We start from the raw sequence: 14,795 nt of genomic DNA on the forward strand, positions 1-14,795 counted from the left end.
TCAGAGTTATCGTGGTCCCTGCCTACCCCCTAAAATTTCTGTGGAAATTAAATGGGATCGTATAGGGGAAGCACCAAGTATGAAGCCTCATGTATAGTAAGCATCCCACTTCTCCTCTTCTTCTCTAAGAGATCCCTCATACAGCGTCTTAACGCTTTGACAAGCCTTGGAGTATGAGCACCTAACCTGTCAATTTCATACTTTTGATTCCACAGAGCAACCAGAAGGCCGAGGTCCTTAACCCCATGATCAATAGTGTATTGTTAGAGGTAAGTGGCCCCCCAGAGAGAAAATGCTTCTGAATTAAACCAAATGTTAGAGCTACACGTTTTGTCTTTCTCCCAGACAGCAAGTATTTCTGCAATTCTAAATTTTATCGTCTACAGTCTTTTTTTAGTACATTTGTATAGTTCAACCAGCTGTAAACCCTCGAGTGAAACAATACCTAATTTTCAAGAATTCCTGATTATAAAGAGAAATGCTAAGCTTGCACATTATTTCTGTCGCTGTTTCCTCCGGCAGAAGCACATTTCTGCTGCCAAGTTTGACACCAGATTTAACACTGTGATTTTTGGCTGCAATGAGGAATTCTTGCTCAATGGTGAATTTTTGTAAAAGTGGGCACTTTCCTCCATTCACAATAACCTTGGGTTTAGCCGGGTCTAAGCTCCAGACTGGCAACAAATGACAGGTAAATATTTAGCATCTGCCCATTCACTAACCAGAGGCAAGATCCTCTGCGACCACTCACTCCATGGCCTGCCCACACACCAGGACATTGTAACACGGACTTGCAGCTGCCCCACACAGCTGTGGCTTTGCCAGAAGCAGCAATGTAAAAGAAAAGAAAAGGAAAGGGACCTAGGACGCCTCATTCTTGACGGGTAGGCGCTGTGTTCCATCTGTGGCTAGTGGGGGAAATTCTTCTATTACGGATCAGCCATAAGGAACTGGCACTTCTGTAGCCCCATGGCACCCAACTGAAGCCGCAAGGTGTTGACAAGTTAAGTTTGAATATAAGCAGTGTATATACAGTGGTTTCTTGCTCTCTGAAGTACCTGACCTGTCAAATGCAAAATTCGGAAATTACAAAAGTGAAGGAGGGCTACATATAAATATATAGCAATGCACTTAGGAATTGGGTCTTACCTTTAAGGAAAACTACCAAGGTACAGGAGTAACAGTGGTGACCCTAAGTGTTATTGCTTAAGACACAGCCTCCCAGAGGGATGGAGTTGACATGCAGGGAAGATTCTGGAGGATAGAGCTAAAGGAAATCCAGGCAATCAGAGGCAGAACATGGAACCTGAGAACATTTTCCTTGGCCACCCAAAAGGCATTAGCAGATGAATTACTGTTGGTCATGAAGAGTATGAAGTCAAATTGTTTATTCATTCCTTTGGTGGAAGTTTTCTCCTGTTTTAATTACCTGGAACTTTAAGTGGTCTCTTGTGGAATACTGTCTGTTAGAGCACCCATGAACATGAATAGCAATGTCAAAGATCCAAACCAAGTGGAGAGTACCAACATGAATAGGAAGATGACAGCATTCAAGGATTTGCCGTGAATAGTTGCACAGTATCTCCAGTAACCCATTATTGTTTATTCATCTGTACATGTTAGTCCCTCAGTCGTGTCTGACTCTTTGCCACCCCATGGACTATAGCCTACCAGGCTACTCCATCCATGGGAATTTCCTGGCAAGAATACTGGAGTGGGTTGCTATTTCCTTCTCCAAGGGATCATCCCAACCCAGAGATGGAATTCAGGTCTCCTGCATTGCAGGCAAATCCTTTACCGTCTGAGCTACGAGGGAAGCCCTTCTTCATCTGTAGGTTAGGACAAACTACAGCCTCTTTCATGCTGTGCTTTTGTGTTATTTCAGGGCAGTGGGATTGATCTGGAAAAAGGAAAAGTAAGACTGGACATAATGGGTATTGACTATACACACATAATATACCCTAAAGTTTAAGTGTTAGTCACTCAGTCATGTCCAACACTTTGTATCCCCATGGACTCTGTTCATGGGATTCTCCAGACAAGAATACTGGAGTGGGTTTCCATTTCCTTCTCCAGGGATCTTCCTGATACCAGGGATCAAACCCAGGTCTGCTGCATTGCAGGCAGATTCTTTACCATCTGAGCTAAAGGAAATATACCCTAATATACCCTAAAAGTCTATGGAAATGGCTTGCCTCAAGTGAATTCTTCTCTCTGTTAGTGTAGGTAATGCAGAGCTGGTTGCAAGCCATCCAACAAAATGTGTTTATATCTGCTTTAAGCAACAGCATTAAAAGAAAAATGTTCTAAGATAGTGTGGGGTTTGAGGAGAAGAACATTATCAAATGGGAAGAATTGTCAGGCTGGAACTCTGACAGTAAGCCTTCAATGACAGTTTTCTCCATTCACAGGGCTGCAACAGCACCACATACATACAGGATGCCTTCCAGCTGCTGCTGCCGGTCCTGCAGGTTTCACACATCCAGACCAGTTGTTCCAAAGCACAGCCATGACCTGGCCAGACTTCATCTTGTTAAAGGAAGCAGTGGGCCCTGTTGCTCTGATGTGCATTTCATGGGAAGTTTTCCATGCATCCAACCACAGACGTCCGTTTGGAGACACTACAAGCAATTTTGCACAGACAGTATTGAAAATGCAAGTTTAAAGAGAGTATCATTTCTCTTAATGTATATGGTTGTTTTTACAAATAATTATGTTTCTTTTATATTAATTTAAACTTTCACAGCTTTGTATTGATAATTTCCTTTAATCTAGAGTTCACTTACAAATATTCATTTCCATTTTGCTGGTTAAGCATGTTATCTTTGGCAAGTTATGAGTGGACCCTAGACTTTAAATTTCCACTTTAAATTTTCCCATTCTTATAGTATGACTTAAATCAGTTCTTATAGTGGACTTAGTTTTATTATATAAATGCCATGGGAAGAGATAACACTACTTATAGATTTTTACCTATTATAGTGAAAGGGGAATATAGGTGTCTCTTTATAGTCATTCATTCTTCAAACAAGCATATATTGAGCTCCTACTGTGTGCTCACAGTAGAAGAACATGATCTCACCCGGTAGAAACAGATATTCTGAAAGAGGACTTACAATCATTCTGAAAATGCTTTACAATACTAATACCTTTTCTAAACCTTAAAAAATTTGACGAACAAGGTAAATAAGTATTTTTTAAAATGTTCTACTCCTCAGCAGATTGGATTTTTTCACATTCCTTGAACTTTTTTATCCAAAACTTTGCATATGGGATGAAAATACATATGATAAGGGATACTAAAGAATGTTTTGTTTAAAACTAACTTCTTATGACCATAGTTCATAATGGCATAATCACAGAGCTTGCAAGTATTTAGATAGAATATTAGAGGGATTACAACACAGTAGACCCCCAGGACTGCACTTTAAAATCTACAGTTGAGTCAAGCTATTCCATGAATACACAGCTCACACTCCCTGGCGGCAAATGCCATCATTGCTCCTAAAGACAGAAAATATTGATGTATGGATAACTAAATGGTATTACAATCCAAGAGGCTGCACCGAAGACCCTGCAGCCAGGAGAGGCATTGTCAATGGGCAGTTCTTCCCTCCAGCCCCAGTGTTAGCTCATACAACGGAGCCCCAGTGACATCCCTCCCGGGTACTATCACAAGGTGTCTTACCCAGTGGCTCTCTTCTGGTGAAACAAAGCCTGTACGTTAGCCTCATTCACATTTGCTTTTATTCCCCTGGTAGAATAGACCAACTTTTGTTCCATATAGGTAAAGTAGGGATCTTTTCATATCATCCTACTTCTTAGCAATTTATTTTCCAATATCCTGCATTTCATTTGTGTAACTCCTAAAACAGCCAAATGGAAAATATAAGAAGTTGTTTATAATCTGGAAAAAAATTCTCTGTGGAATCAATTAAAGGTGTTTTTTCCTACTTGCTTTTTGATTGCCTGAAATGTTTCTGCTGTTAAATCTAGAGAACAATTAACTGATAAAAATGTTGCATTTGCCTCTTCATAAATTTTAGACTTTTTATATATAGAGCAGAGGAAAGGGTTGAGATTTAGTTTCTTCATATCAGAGTTTTTTTTAGCATCAGACGAACTTATGGGTTTTAACAGGAAATGTAAAAGAAACAGATAGTTGCAAAGGGGCTAGAAATTAGACTTTAAGCCTTCACTCACTTAGTGCATAGCAAAATTTTTAATCATGAAATGAAATATAAATCTACAAAAGAATAAGAGAATTATTTTTTAAGTGGTGACATTATTTGCATTGTACTTATATATCTTTTAATGATAGGATGTGAGGATTGCCAAGTGAAAACACAGGCTGAGAGATGATTCCTGGGGCCTAGCTCCATGGTCTGTGAATTACATTATTTAAGAGAGAATCATCATTTAAAATATATCTCTCTCCAGGATTGCTCTCTTTCAATACTGTTTTTCACTATCACTTTTAAATAATTTCTTCTTTGCTTTGCTTTAAAAGCTAGCAAAGCACATGATCCAGATCTGAGCAAATGTCAATCAGTTACTGAATGAATGATTTAACAGACTTACTCTGGAAGTTTTGTATTCCTTCAATAATCCTTTACAGAAATTGGGTTCATTTCAATCTATGCAATTACCGTGAACATGCATGCCAGCCTTTTTTTTTTTTTTCTTACATCAAGTGCAAAAGAAGTTCTAGTCTAAATAATCAATGTAGTCTTGTGCCTATGCTTGTGCCTTATTAAATAGAAAGCTTCAAAAGCATATTTCAAATTCAAAGCAAATTGCATCCAAGAAAATTGCTTTGGGGTATTGATACATGCAGCTCTAAAGGGCAAAATCCCAACTCTTAGAGGAAAGTATTTAATCCTGATCTTCAGACAGAGCCTCCCTTCCCTCTGGGTCTCACACTGGGCTGTACATCAAACCCATGGTTAAATGAGCCATGTGGCTGGCTGGGCAAAACCAGGGATGAGCCACTTTAGCTGCAGCCATCAAGGGGTAGACCATGGACCTCAGCTGCAGAACTCCAAGGGGAAGAAGCACCTTGGACAGATTACGTGCAGATTACGTGAGAGAAATACTGAACCCAGAAATAAGTGTCTCCTGTGCTTTGTATTAATAGAAGTCAGCTGCCCCAAGGTGATCCCATATCTGGAAAGTTAAATTCTGTACAGGTTGCCAGGCTGTGCTTAAGTTAGAAACAAAAGCAAGCAAATTCCAGTCACAGCCATCCCAGAGCTCTAGGACATAACGTCTTAGGAAGTAATTCAGCAAAAATGTGAAATAAGCATGTTTCCCTTCTTTCCTAAAAAAAGTATACATTTGTAATATGTATGTATGCGGAACAGATGAGGTGGATCATACACATGACTTTAATTCATATTTAATTTTATAAAAGCAGTTATTCTTCAGGGTCAAGCTAGTTTTTTGTAAGGTCTAAATTGCCCTTTGATCTTCCTCTTAAGCGTGCCCTACATTCTGATATTCAGATCCAGGCTTCAACTTGGTTTCTTAAGCTGTTGGTTTGTAAAATCACATCAGAAGAAATCATAATGAAAGTTCATTTCAGAACTGCAATTTTGCCTTGATTTTGTAGTTGATTAAGATTCAAAAAGCCATCAGAGTGGATTCAGACCATCCATTCTTCAAATTGAAAAAATAATCATGTAGTTAACCATTTGTTGTATTTGTCTAGCTATCTCATAACTTATTCAGGTTTATGTTCATTTTCTGTGTATTTAAAAAACTTCCCTGGTGGCTCAGACAGTAAAGCATCTGCCTACAACGTGGGAGACCTGTGTTCGATCCCTGGGTCAGGAAGATTCCCCTGGAGAAGGAAATGGCAATTCACTCCAGTACCTGGAAAATCCCATGGATGGAGGAACCTGCTAGGCTACAGTCCATGGGGTTGCAAAGTCGGACATGACTGAGCGACTTCACTTCTGTATATTTGCCTATAATAGATGCTCCACTGCAATGTCTGCTGTTAAACAAATCTGAGTTCTTTTGTGTGTATACGCGCTTAGCTCCTGAAAATAATCTGAGTTAGTCTACCCTTTGGGCATTTTACTTTTAGCAATGATTAGCTTATTACAGCCCAATAGTAAGAAATTGATGGTGTTTCTGATATTTCTGGTGTCTAGAGCCATCATAGACTGGGAATAGAACCTGATTTTGTAGGATAAGAATTGTGTGTTGGAATTGAAGCTGTTACCTTTGTCTGGATCAGAGAGTGTTTTTTCTCTGCATGAGCTGTCAGCCAAAAAGCAATAGGATTATGTCTGCCTGCGGTCACTGCTGACTCACTTCAAGGCCTGTCTCTTCTATTCGTCTCAAAGAAATTCCATACTGCAAAAGAATAGTATGTACATTTTGTATATGACTCCCCTGAGAATAAAAGTTTAGGGTGATTCTGAAATGGTCTGTCTCCCTGCCCTGGGTTTCATCACTAGGTTTCTAGAGCTGCCATTTGGCGGGAAAAGTCAGCATAGAAGCCAAGAGCAGATGGATGAAACCTTGGCAAAAAAGCAAAACGAATCCTCTGCCTTTGAGTCCCTGCCATCTTTATCCTTCTTCTCTCTCAGGACTTTCTTGACAGTCATTAAGTGCCTCTCTTCCAAGATAAGCTTTCCACACCCTGACTCTCTTTTTTATGTCTCCTCTTCTTCCCTTTCTCCTTCTCTACATTTATATTCTCCTTCCCCATTTACCTCACCAGAAAACAATCCAGCCAAAAAGCTTCAATAACAATCATTAATGTGTATTTACTGCGTGCTGGGCGCCGTGCTGAGTGTTTTGTATGTATCATCCCATTTACTCTCCGTAATTACCCTAATGGGTAGATACTACAATTTCCGCTCCCCAAATGAGAACATTCAGATGCAAGGAATTTTAGAACTCATCGAATCTTACACAAGTGGTGAAACAGAGCCAGGATTCAAACCCATGTCATTTTGGCCTGACCAGTTAGTATTGTAACTCTTCTGTAGAGCCTCTCAACAAAAGAGAAAACTAACATGTTCTTTTTAGAGATAGCTGAATATTTATGTGTTTAGCTCTCTTTATACCGTGAGGTGGATTTGTAGCTGAAAGATTGGGTCGTCAGCTGTGGTTGTTTCCATGCAACTGAGAACACACTGGGGCCAAAGAGACACAGAATGAAGCCATGTGAGGCTACTGGACCCCTGAGTGCTTCTCACAGCAGGCCTCTGCGCCTCTTCACAGAGATTTACATCAAGCAGCTCCCTGGTCAGCATCAGCACAGCAGCCTGCCTCACAGGTGCCTTGGACTGTCCTAAGATGGCTCCATTTCCTCCTCCTCCCCGTCACTGGTGCCAAGGAATCCCATTTGTAAATCACCACCCTCCCTGGAAATCCTTAACCCTCTACCACCTCCTTGGAGCTTGCAGTGGTTTTATGCTTCCCTTGCCTTGAAGATTACCAATTTTAGGCAGCCTCTCTGTTGACTCTTTAGTACCATGGGCTGTGAGATACTGATAAGTATTTTAAAGATGCACTCAGTAATGCCTGCTTGTCCTTGAACTTGGTGCTGTTCCCTGTTGAGCCCAAGAAATGGTGGTGGTGGTGATAGAGAGGATGATGGTGGTGGTATTGGCTGTGATGATGATGATGGTGATGGGTGATAGAGATCACGATGGTGGTGTTGGCACTGATGATGGTGGTGGTGCTGGTGATGGTGGTTGTAATGATGCTGATTATTTTGTTGGTGGTGATAAAGATGATGGTAGTAGTTATGGTGATGATAATGATGCTGGTGGTGACAATGTCTTTATTCACTAACTACTTAACTATGTTACAGACACTTTACTTCCATGATCTCAGTTTAATTCCCAATATCACCCTTATGAGATAGCGACTATTATCATACTTATTTTCCAGATGAAAAGCAAACCTCAGAGAGATGAAATAATCTGTCTTAGGTTATCCAAATGATAATCAGAAGAGATAGGATTTATATCGAGGGAGTATATAAAATGCTAGCCAGAGCCCCCAGACAACCAGATGCCTGGTCATAAAAAAAGTTGCTCGTTTTCACTTGGGTTGAGTTCTTCTCTTCCAGCTAATACCTGGGCTCTTTCTCTAGCCAATGGCCTCTGGCAGAGACAGATTGCTGCACAAATCTCCCTGTCAGAAGCCTAACCACATTTTTCCTGCCGATGCCTCCCAAGAGAAAGTGGGTAGCCTATGTGTCCCATTCTCCCTCATGTTATAAATCTCATGCTGAGCGATCCATTTCTCACTGAAAACTGTGATCGCCTCTTAACACTTCTGCAAGAAAACGCTAGTCTGCTCTCTTTGGGAAAAAAAAATCCGCTGCTAAGAAATGTGATAAAGGGCGAGAAACCAGTGATGAACTGCAGGACAAAACGACTGGCCATTTCTGTTAGAAAGAATTATTTGGTCCTAGAGGGCATCTTAGTCAGAGGATATAGGGCATCTTATATATAGAGGATAATTTTCTTCTAGACAGCTTCACACATCCCTCCTTCACTTCTTTGGGCTTTATAATCAAAAGGCTCCTTCTTGGTGAGGTATCTCCAGGTCAAATTTCAGTCCTCCCAATATTCCCTTTCCCTGCTTTGTTTTTTTTCTCCTTAGGATATATCACTGTCTACCATCATTTATATCTTACTGCTACTGAACCAAGGTCCAACTGCTCACCACTCAAAAGCTATTAAAGAAGCTGGATTGGTGGAAAGGAAAGCTTTATTTTGGATGCTAGTAACGGGGAGGGGGAGGGTGGACGCCAACTTCTCCCCAGCAATCGGAGTAAGAGTTTTCATAGACAGAGAGAGAGGGCTCCATGCAGAAATGGCACAGTCAGCTCTGACAGTCATCTTGAGATTGGTCATCTGTGGTTTGACCAGTGTCATCGTGATTGTTTTAAGTACAGCTGATCTTCAGTTCTGGGGTCAGTTTGTTCCCGTTTCCTTGAGGCCAGTTCTCAGAGCTGTGGCTGCTTATGTCACGGCTATAATCTGGGCATCACGTGGTTAACTTCTCCACTTGGTGGGGGTTTCAGCATCTATAGCACAGCTGACAGGATACAGCTTAGAATATTATCTGCAGCCCTTGAGGAGGAACGAAGGGTCTTTGATTATGCTTAGTGACATCATTATTATTTGGTCTCCTCTGGCTGCTTCCTTCGTTTCTGCGTTTTCTCACTTCTCTGGTTAAACTTATTCTTTGGCTAAAGTTTTTCCACAGACAAAAGGCAGGCTGAGAACATGGCTGGGGGGGAAGGACCATAAGGTCTTGCTCTGTTTCATTACTTGTCTGTTACTTGTCTGTTGTGTTAGGATTTAATTTCCATGAGACAGGAATTTTTTGTCTGTTAATATATTCCCAGCATGCAAAGCAGTGTTTGACTCATAATAGGTGCTCAATGAACAAATACATCAAAGTCTTAAGTGTTCAGCCTATAAACACTGAAAGAATGGAAACAGGTGTATGATAGGGTAATTAATGATGGAGAATATCTGGCCAAGTTAATATTAACTATAGAAGTCCTTGTGTCCATGTTAATGTTATATGGTGTTGTAGCATAAATGGGCATGATTTAGGCACTTAGAAGTACATAAACTTTTTTTTTCATTAAAGTAAATGGAATTTACACTTTTTTACTTAGAAGAATTCACTCTATAATGGATTTTTCAAGACTCTTCATCAGGCAGGGGTAGCCTACAGTGAGAAATTAGAACCACCTATTTAGTAACCGCCCTTATTTGTTAACTGTGGTCTACCAATACTGTGAGATATTATGCAGTGGTTAAAAAAGACTAGAAAGAATGTGTCTTAGTCTGTTTTGGCTGCTGTTATAAATATACCATAGACTAGATGGCTTAAACAATAAACATTTATTTCTCTGGATAAGATCAAGGTACTGGCAGATCTGGTGCCTGGTGAGAGCCCACTTCTGGCTTTGCAGATGGCTGTCTTCTCATTGCATCTTTACATGGTAGAGAATGAAGAGACAGAGGAAGCAGGCTCTCTTATGTCTCTTCCTATAAGGGCACTAATCTCATTCATGAGGTCTCCACCCTTACTTGTAACCTAATTACTTCCCCAAAGCCATCTTTCAAATATAACCACATTGGCTTCAACGTATAATTTTGGGAGGATATAAACATTCAATCTATAGCAAGATGGAACTGCTCTCTGTACTAACAGAGCTCCAGAATCACTGCATGAAAAAAGAAACCTGTGGTATGGTACTTACAGTATCAGTTCAGTTAAGTTCAGTCACTCAGTCGTGTCCAACTCTTTGTGACCCCATGAATTGCAGCACGCCAGGCCTCCCTGTCCATCACCAACTCCCGGAGTTCACTCAAACTCACATCCATTGAGTCCATGATGCCATCCAGCCATCTCATCCTCTGTCGTCCCCTTTTCTTTCTGTCCCCAATCCCTCCCAGCCTCAGAGTCTTTTCCAATGAGTCAACTCTTTGCATGAGGTGGCCAAAGTACTGGAGTTTCAGCTTTAGCATCATTCCTTCCAAAGAACACCCAAGACTGATCTCCTTTAGAATGGACTGGTTGGATCTCCTTGCAGTCCAAGGGACTCTCAAGAGTCTTCTCCAACACCACAGTTCAAAAGCATCAATTCTCTGGTGCTCAGCTTTCTTCATTATAGTAGATTTATCTCAAATAACATGTAATAGCATACACAAAAATATACTACACACACACACACATTCCTGGAAGAAAGTCTGGAGAGATACACACAAAACTATTAATGATGCTTGTGACCAAAAATGCATAGGGTTGTAGTAGGACTGGGAGAACTTCAGAATTTGACATAATAATCAAAGGGAACTCCAGTGTTATTTGTAATATTTTTATAATGAAAATGTATTAGTGGATGACTTATGCAGTGAAATTTTTAAAGGTCAAAACAAGAAGCAAAAGAAAATAGCTTCTATTGAAGAAGATAAGAGAATAGGGTCCTGCCAGGGACTTAAAGTGTAAAATACAAAGGTTATTTTTCAACAGAAGGGCCATAACTGTGAGTGAGAGCATCTTAATGATTTGGATTTCTTTGTCATCAATGTGCCTATAAAGCTCTAAGACAATTGAAAGGATTATACAGATCTCTCCTTGTTTTCTCAGAAAAGCCCAAATCAAGTATTCCAAGTATGCAGTTTGTAAAGATTGTGATGATATAAATAGAAAAAAATTATCATTTCAACCTCACTGGAAAAAGCCAACTTCCTTAGCCAGATATTGTAGTGTGTCTAATCTTCCTGCTAAACCTGAACAATTCTAGCTGTATGTAACGACTACAGAAGCAATTTCAGAAACTTCTGGAGGGAAACACCACACAAATGAATGAGTCTGTGGTTCCCAGTTATTAGCTTGATGCCCAAATGCTTATCATATTGGTAAGAGGCAGTTTACAATCTGCTCATCCTGACAAATGTAGCCCAAGGGGATTTAAATCCCTGCATTTGCAATTTCTGTCTCTTCCTCTCCAAATTTATGGAGAAATGGTAGACACGAATAATGTGTCAGGGATGAGTGAACTGAGGTCTCTGTTCCACTCCTGCAGCTCTATTTCACTCGAAGGAGAGTAATAAATGGAAAACAAAGAAAAGTCTCAGCAGATAATGAATCTGAGTCCTAACGACCTTCCCAAACCACAGAAATGGATTGTAACTTACTTGGCATTGCCCAAACTATTTGATGCCTGTAGAGAAGTATGAAAATATTTTTGACTGTTTAGGGCCACAGCTGGGCATTTAAAGTATGTCCTCTATGATTCATGAAGAGTCAAAACTACTCTTCCACAAAAAGGTGAAAGTCATCCATCAGTGGTAATGGAAAACTTGCTTCCAACCTGCCCTGTCTATTGCCTTGATGGTGGTGTGATTGATTATTAAGGAGTCTTGGACTATTCTGCAGCCCCCAAGGACCATAGTATGGCCATTTATATAAGATATGGGTGTCACAATCCAGTGCCTGATATCCCACATCTCTCTTGTAAAACCACTTGATTTCTGGCCAGGTATGTAAAGTGAAAACTCACATTTACTCAAAGGAAGTCATGTGTGAAATAACAGGCTTGCTTGCTGAAAGTAACAAGTCTGTCATTTGACTGGTCATCTCCATCTGGATTGCTGCGAAGGCAGCAGTTGGTCAGTCACTGCTAGGGCATTGATACCTAATGGGAATAATATACATCAATGGTCTGAAATCACTTGGCTTAAAAGCAAAAGGCTCATTGATTTTTAAGTGCAGGAATAAAGTCCTCCATGTGTTGCATCCAAACAATCCACCCACTGTTGCCTTTTTGCCTCTTTGAGATAGTCATATTTTTTTCTTGTTTCCAGAGCTAAAGCTAAAACAAATCATGAAATAAAGTAAAAGAGGAAAACATCTACTGGTTTTAATGAACCTCTACCCTTTACTCATTCAATCATCCATTCATCCATATATATTCATCCAACTAGTTCACAACATTATGGCAACTGTTGTGCACTCTACCGAATAAAATAGGGTTCAACTTGAAATTCACTTTGCAGTTCTCTCATCCAAAACCATATAAATAAGTTTGAAAAACAAATCTATTAATCCACTAGGTATATCCATAGTTTCTGCTTCTTGTTGTTTTTTAAAATATATTTTAATTACAGGCTCATTAATTTACAATATTGTATTGGTTTTGCCACACATCAACATGAATCCGCCACAGGTATACATGTGCTCCCCATCCTGAACCCCCCTCCCACCTCCCTCCCTGTACCATCCCTCTGGGTCATCCCAGTGCACTAGCCCCAAGCATCCTGTATCATGCATCAAACCTGGATTGGAGATTCATTTCACATATGATATTATACATGTTTCCATGCCATTCTCCCAAATCACCCCACCCTCGCCCTCTTCCACAGAGTCCAAAAGACTGTTCTATACATCTGTGTCTCTTTTGCTGTCTCTCATACAGGGTTATCATTACCATCTTTCTAAATTCCATATATATGCGTTAGTATACTGTATTGGTGGAGAAGGCAATGGCACCCTACTCCAGTACTCTTGCCTGGAAAATCCCATGGATGGGGGAGCCTGGTAGCCTGCAGTCCATGGGGTCGCTAAGAGTTGGACACGACTGAGCGACTTCATTTTCACTTTTCACTTTCATGCATTGAAGAAGGAGATGGCAACCCACTCCAGTTTTCTTGCCTGGAGAATCCCAGGGACGGGGGAACCTGGTGGGCTGCCACCCATGGGGTTGCACAGAGTCAGACACGACTGAAGCGACTTAGCAGCAGCAGCAGCATACTGTATTGATGTTTTCCTTTCTGGCTTACTTCACTCTGTATAATAGGCTCCAGTTTCATCCACCTCATTAGAACTGATTCAAATGTATTCTTTTTAATGGCTGAGTAATACTCCATTGTGTATATGTACCACAGCTTTCCTATCCATTTGTCTGCTGATGGACATCTAGGTTGCTTCCATGTCCTGGCTATTATAAACAGTGCTGCGATGAACATTGGAGTACACATGTCTCTTTCAATTCTGGTTTCCTCAGTGTGTATCCCCAGCAGTGGGATTGCTGGGTCATATGGCAGTTCTATTTCCAGTTTTTTAAGGAATCTCCACACTGTTCTCCATAGTGGCTGTACTAGTTTGCATTCCCACCAACAGTGTAAGAGGGTTCCCTTTTCTCCATACCCTCTCCAGCATTTATTGCTTGTAGACTTCTGGATCGCAGCCATTCTGACTGGTATGAACTGGTACCTCATTGTGGTTTTGATTTGCATTTCTCTGATAATGAGTGATGTTGAGCATCTTTTCATGTGTTTGTTAGCCATCTGTATGTCTTCTTTGGAGAAATGTCTGTTTAGTTCTTTGGCACATTTTTTTTTTTTTGCTTATTTTATTTTATTTTATTTTATTTTTTGTCATTATAATATAACTTTATTTATTTTTATTTTTATTTTTTTTAATTTTAAAATCTTTAATTCTTACATGCGTTCCCAAACATGAACCCCCCTCCCACCTCCCTCCCCATAACATCTCTCTGGGTCATCCCCATGCACCAGCTCCAAGCATGCTGTATCCTGCATCAGACATAGACTGGCGAATCAATTCTTACATGATAGTATACATGTTAGAATGTCATTCTCCCAAATCATCCCACCCTCTCCCTCCCTCTGAGTCCAAAAGTCCATTATACACATCTGTGTCTCTTTCCCTGTCTTGCATACAGGGTCGTCATTGCCATCTTCCTAAATTCCATATATATGTGTTAGTATACTGTATTGGTGTTTTTCTTTCTGGCTTACTTCACTCTGTATAATAGGCTCCAGTCTCATCCACCTCATTAGAACTGATTCAAATGTATTCTTTTTAATGGCTGAGTAATACTCCATTGTGTATATGTACCACAGCTTTCTTATCCATTCATCTGCTGATGGGACATCTAGGTTGTTTCCATGTCCTGGCTATTATAAACAGTGCTGCGATGAACATTGGGGTACATGTGTCTCTTTCAATTCTGGTTTCCTCGGTGTGTATGCCCAGCAATGGGATTGCTGGGTCATAAGGTAGTTCTATTTGCAATTTTTTAAGGAATCTCCACACTGTTCTCCATAGTGGCTGTACTAGTTTGCATTCCCACCAACAGTGTAGGAGGGTTCCCTTTTCTCCACACCCTCTCCAGCATTTATTGCTTGCAGACTTTTGGATTGCAGACATTCTGACTGGTGTGAAGTGGTACCTCATTGTGGTTTTGATTTGCATTTCTCTAATAATGAGTG

General features: G+C 40.4%; 1 protein-coding gene across 2 annotated transcripts in view; it reads left to right on the plus strand.

Annotated features, from left to right (window-relative positions):
- FAM114A1 (family with sequence similarity 114 member A1) overlaps positions 1–3,958 on the plus strand; it is a 70,404-nt gene extending 66,446 nt beyond the window's left edge. For both annotated transcript variants that reach the window (XM_018049372.1, XM_018049373.1), the window contains exons 13-14: positions 216–269; positions 2,412–3,958. In XM_018049372.1, the coding sequence (XP_017904861.1) occupies positions 216–269; positions 2,412–2,513 (156 nt within the window). In that variant the 3' untranslated portion in view covers positions 2,514–3,958. The remainder of the gene's footprint in view (positions 1–215; positions 270–2,411) is intronic.

The sequence above is a fragment of the Capra hircus genome, chromosome 6 (genome assembly GCF_001704415.2).
Source record: "Capra hircus breed San Clemente chromosome 6, ASM170441v1, whole genome shotgun sequence".
Classification (NCBI taxonomy): Eukaryota; Metazoa; Chordata; class Mammalia; order Artiodactyla; family Bovidae; genus Capra; species Capra hircus.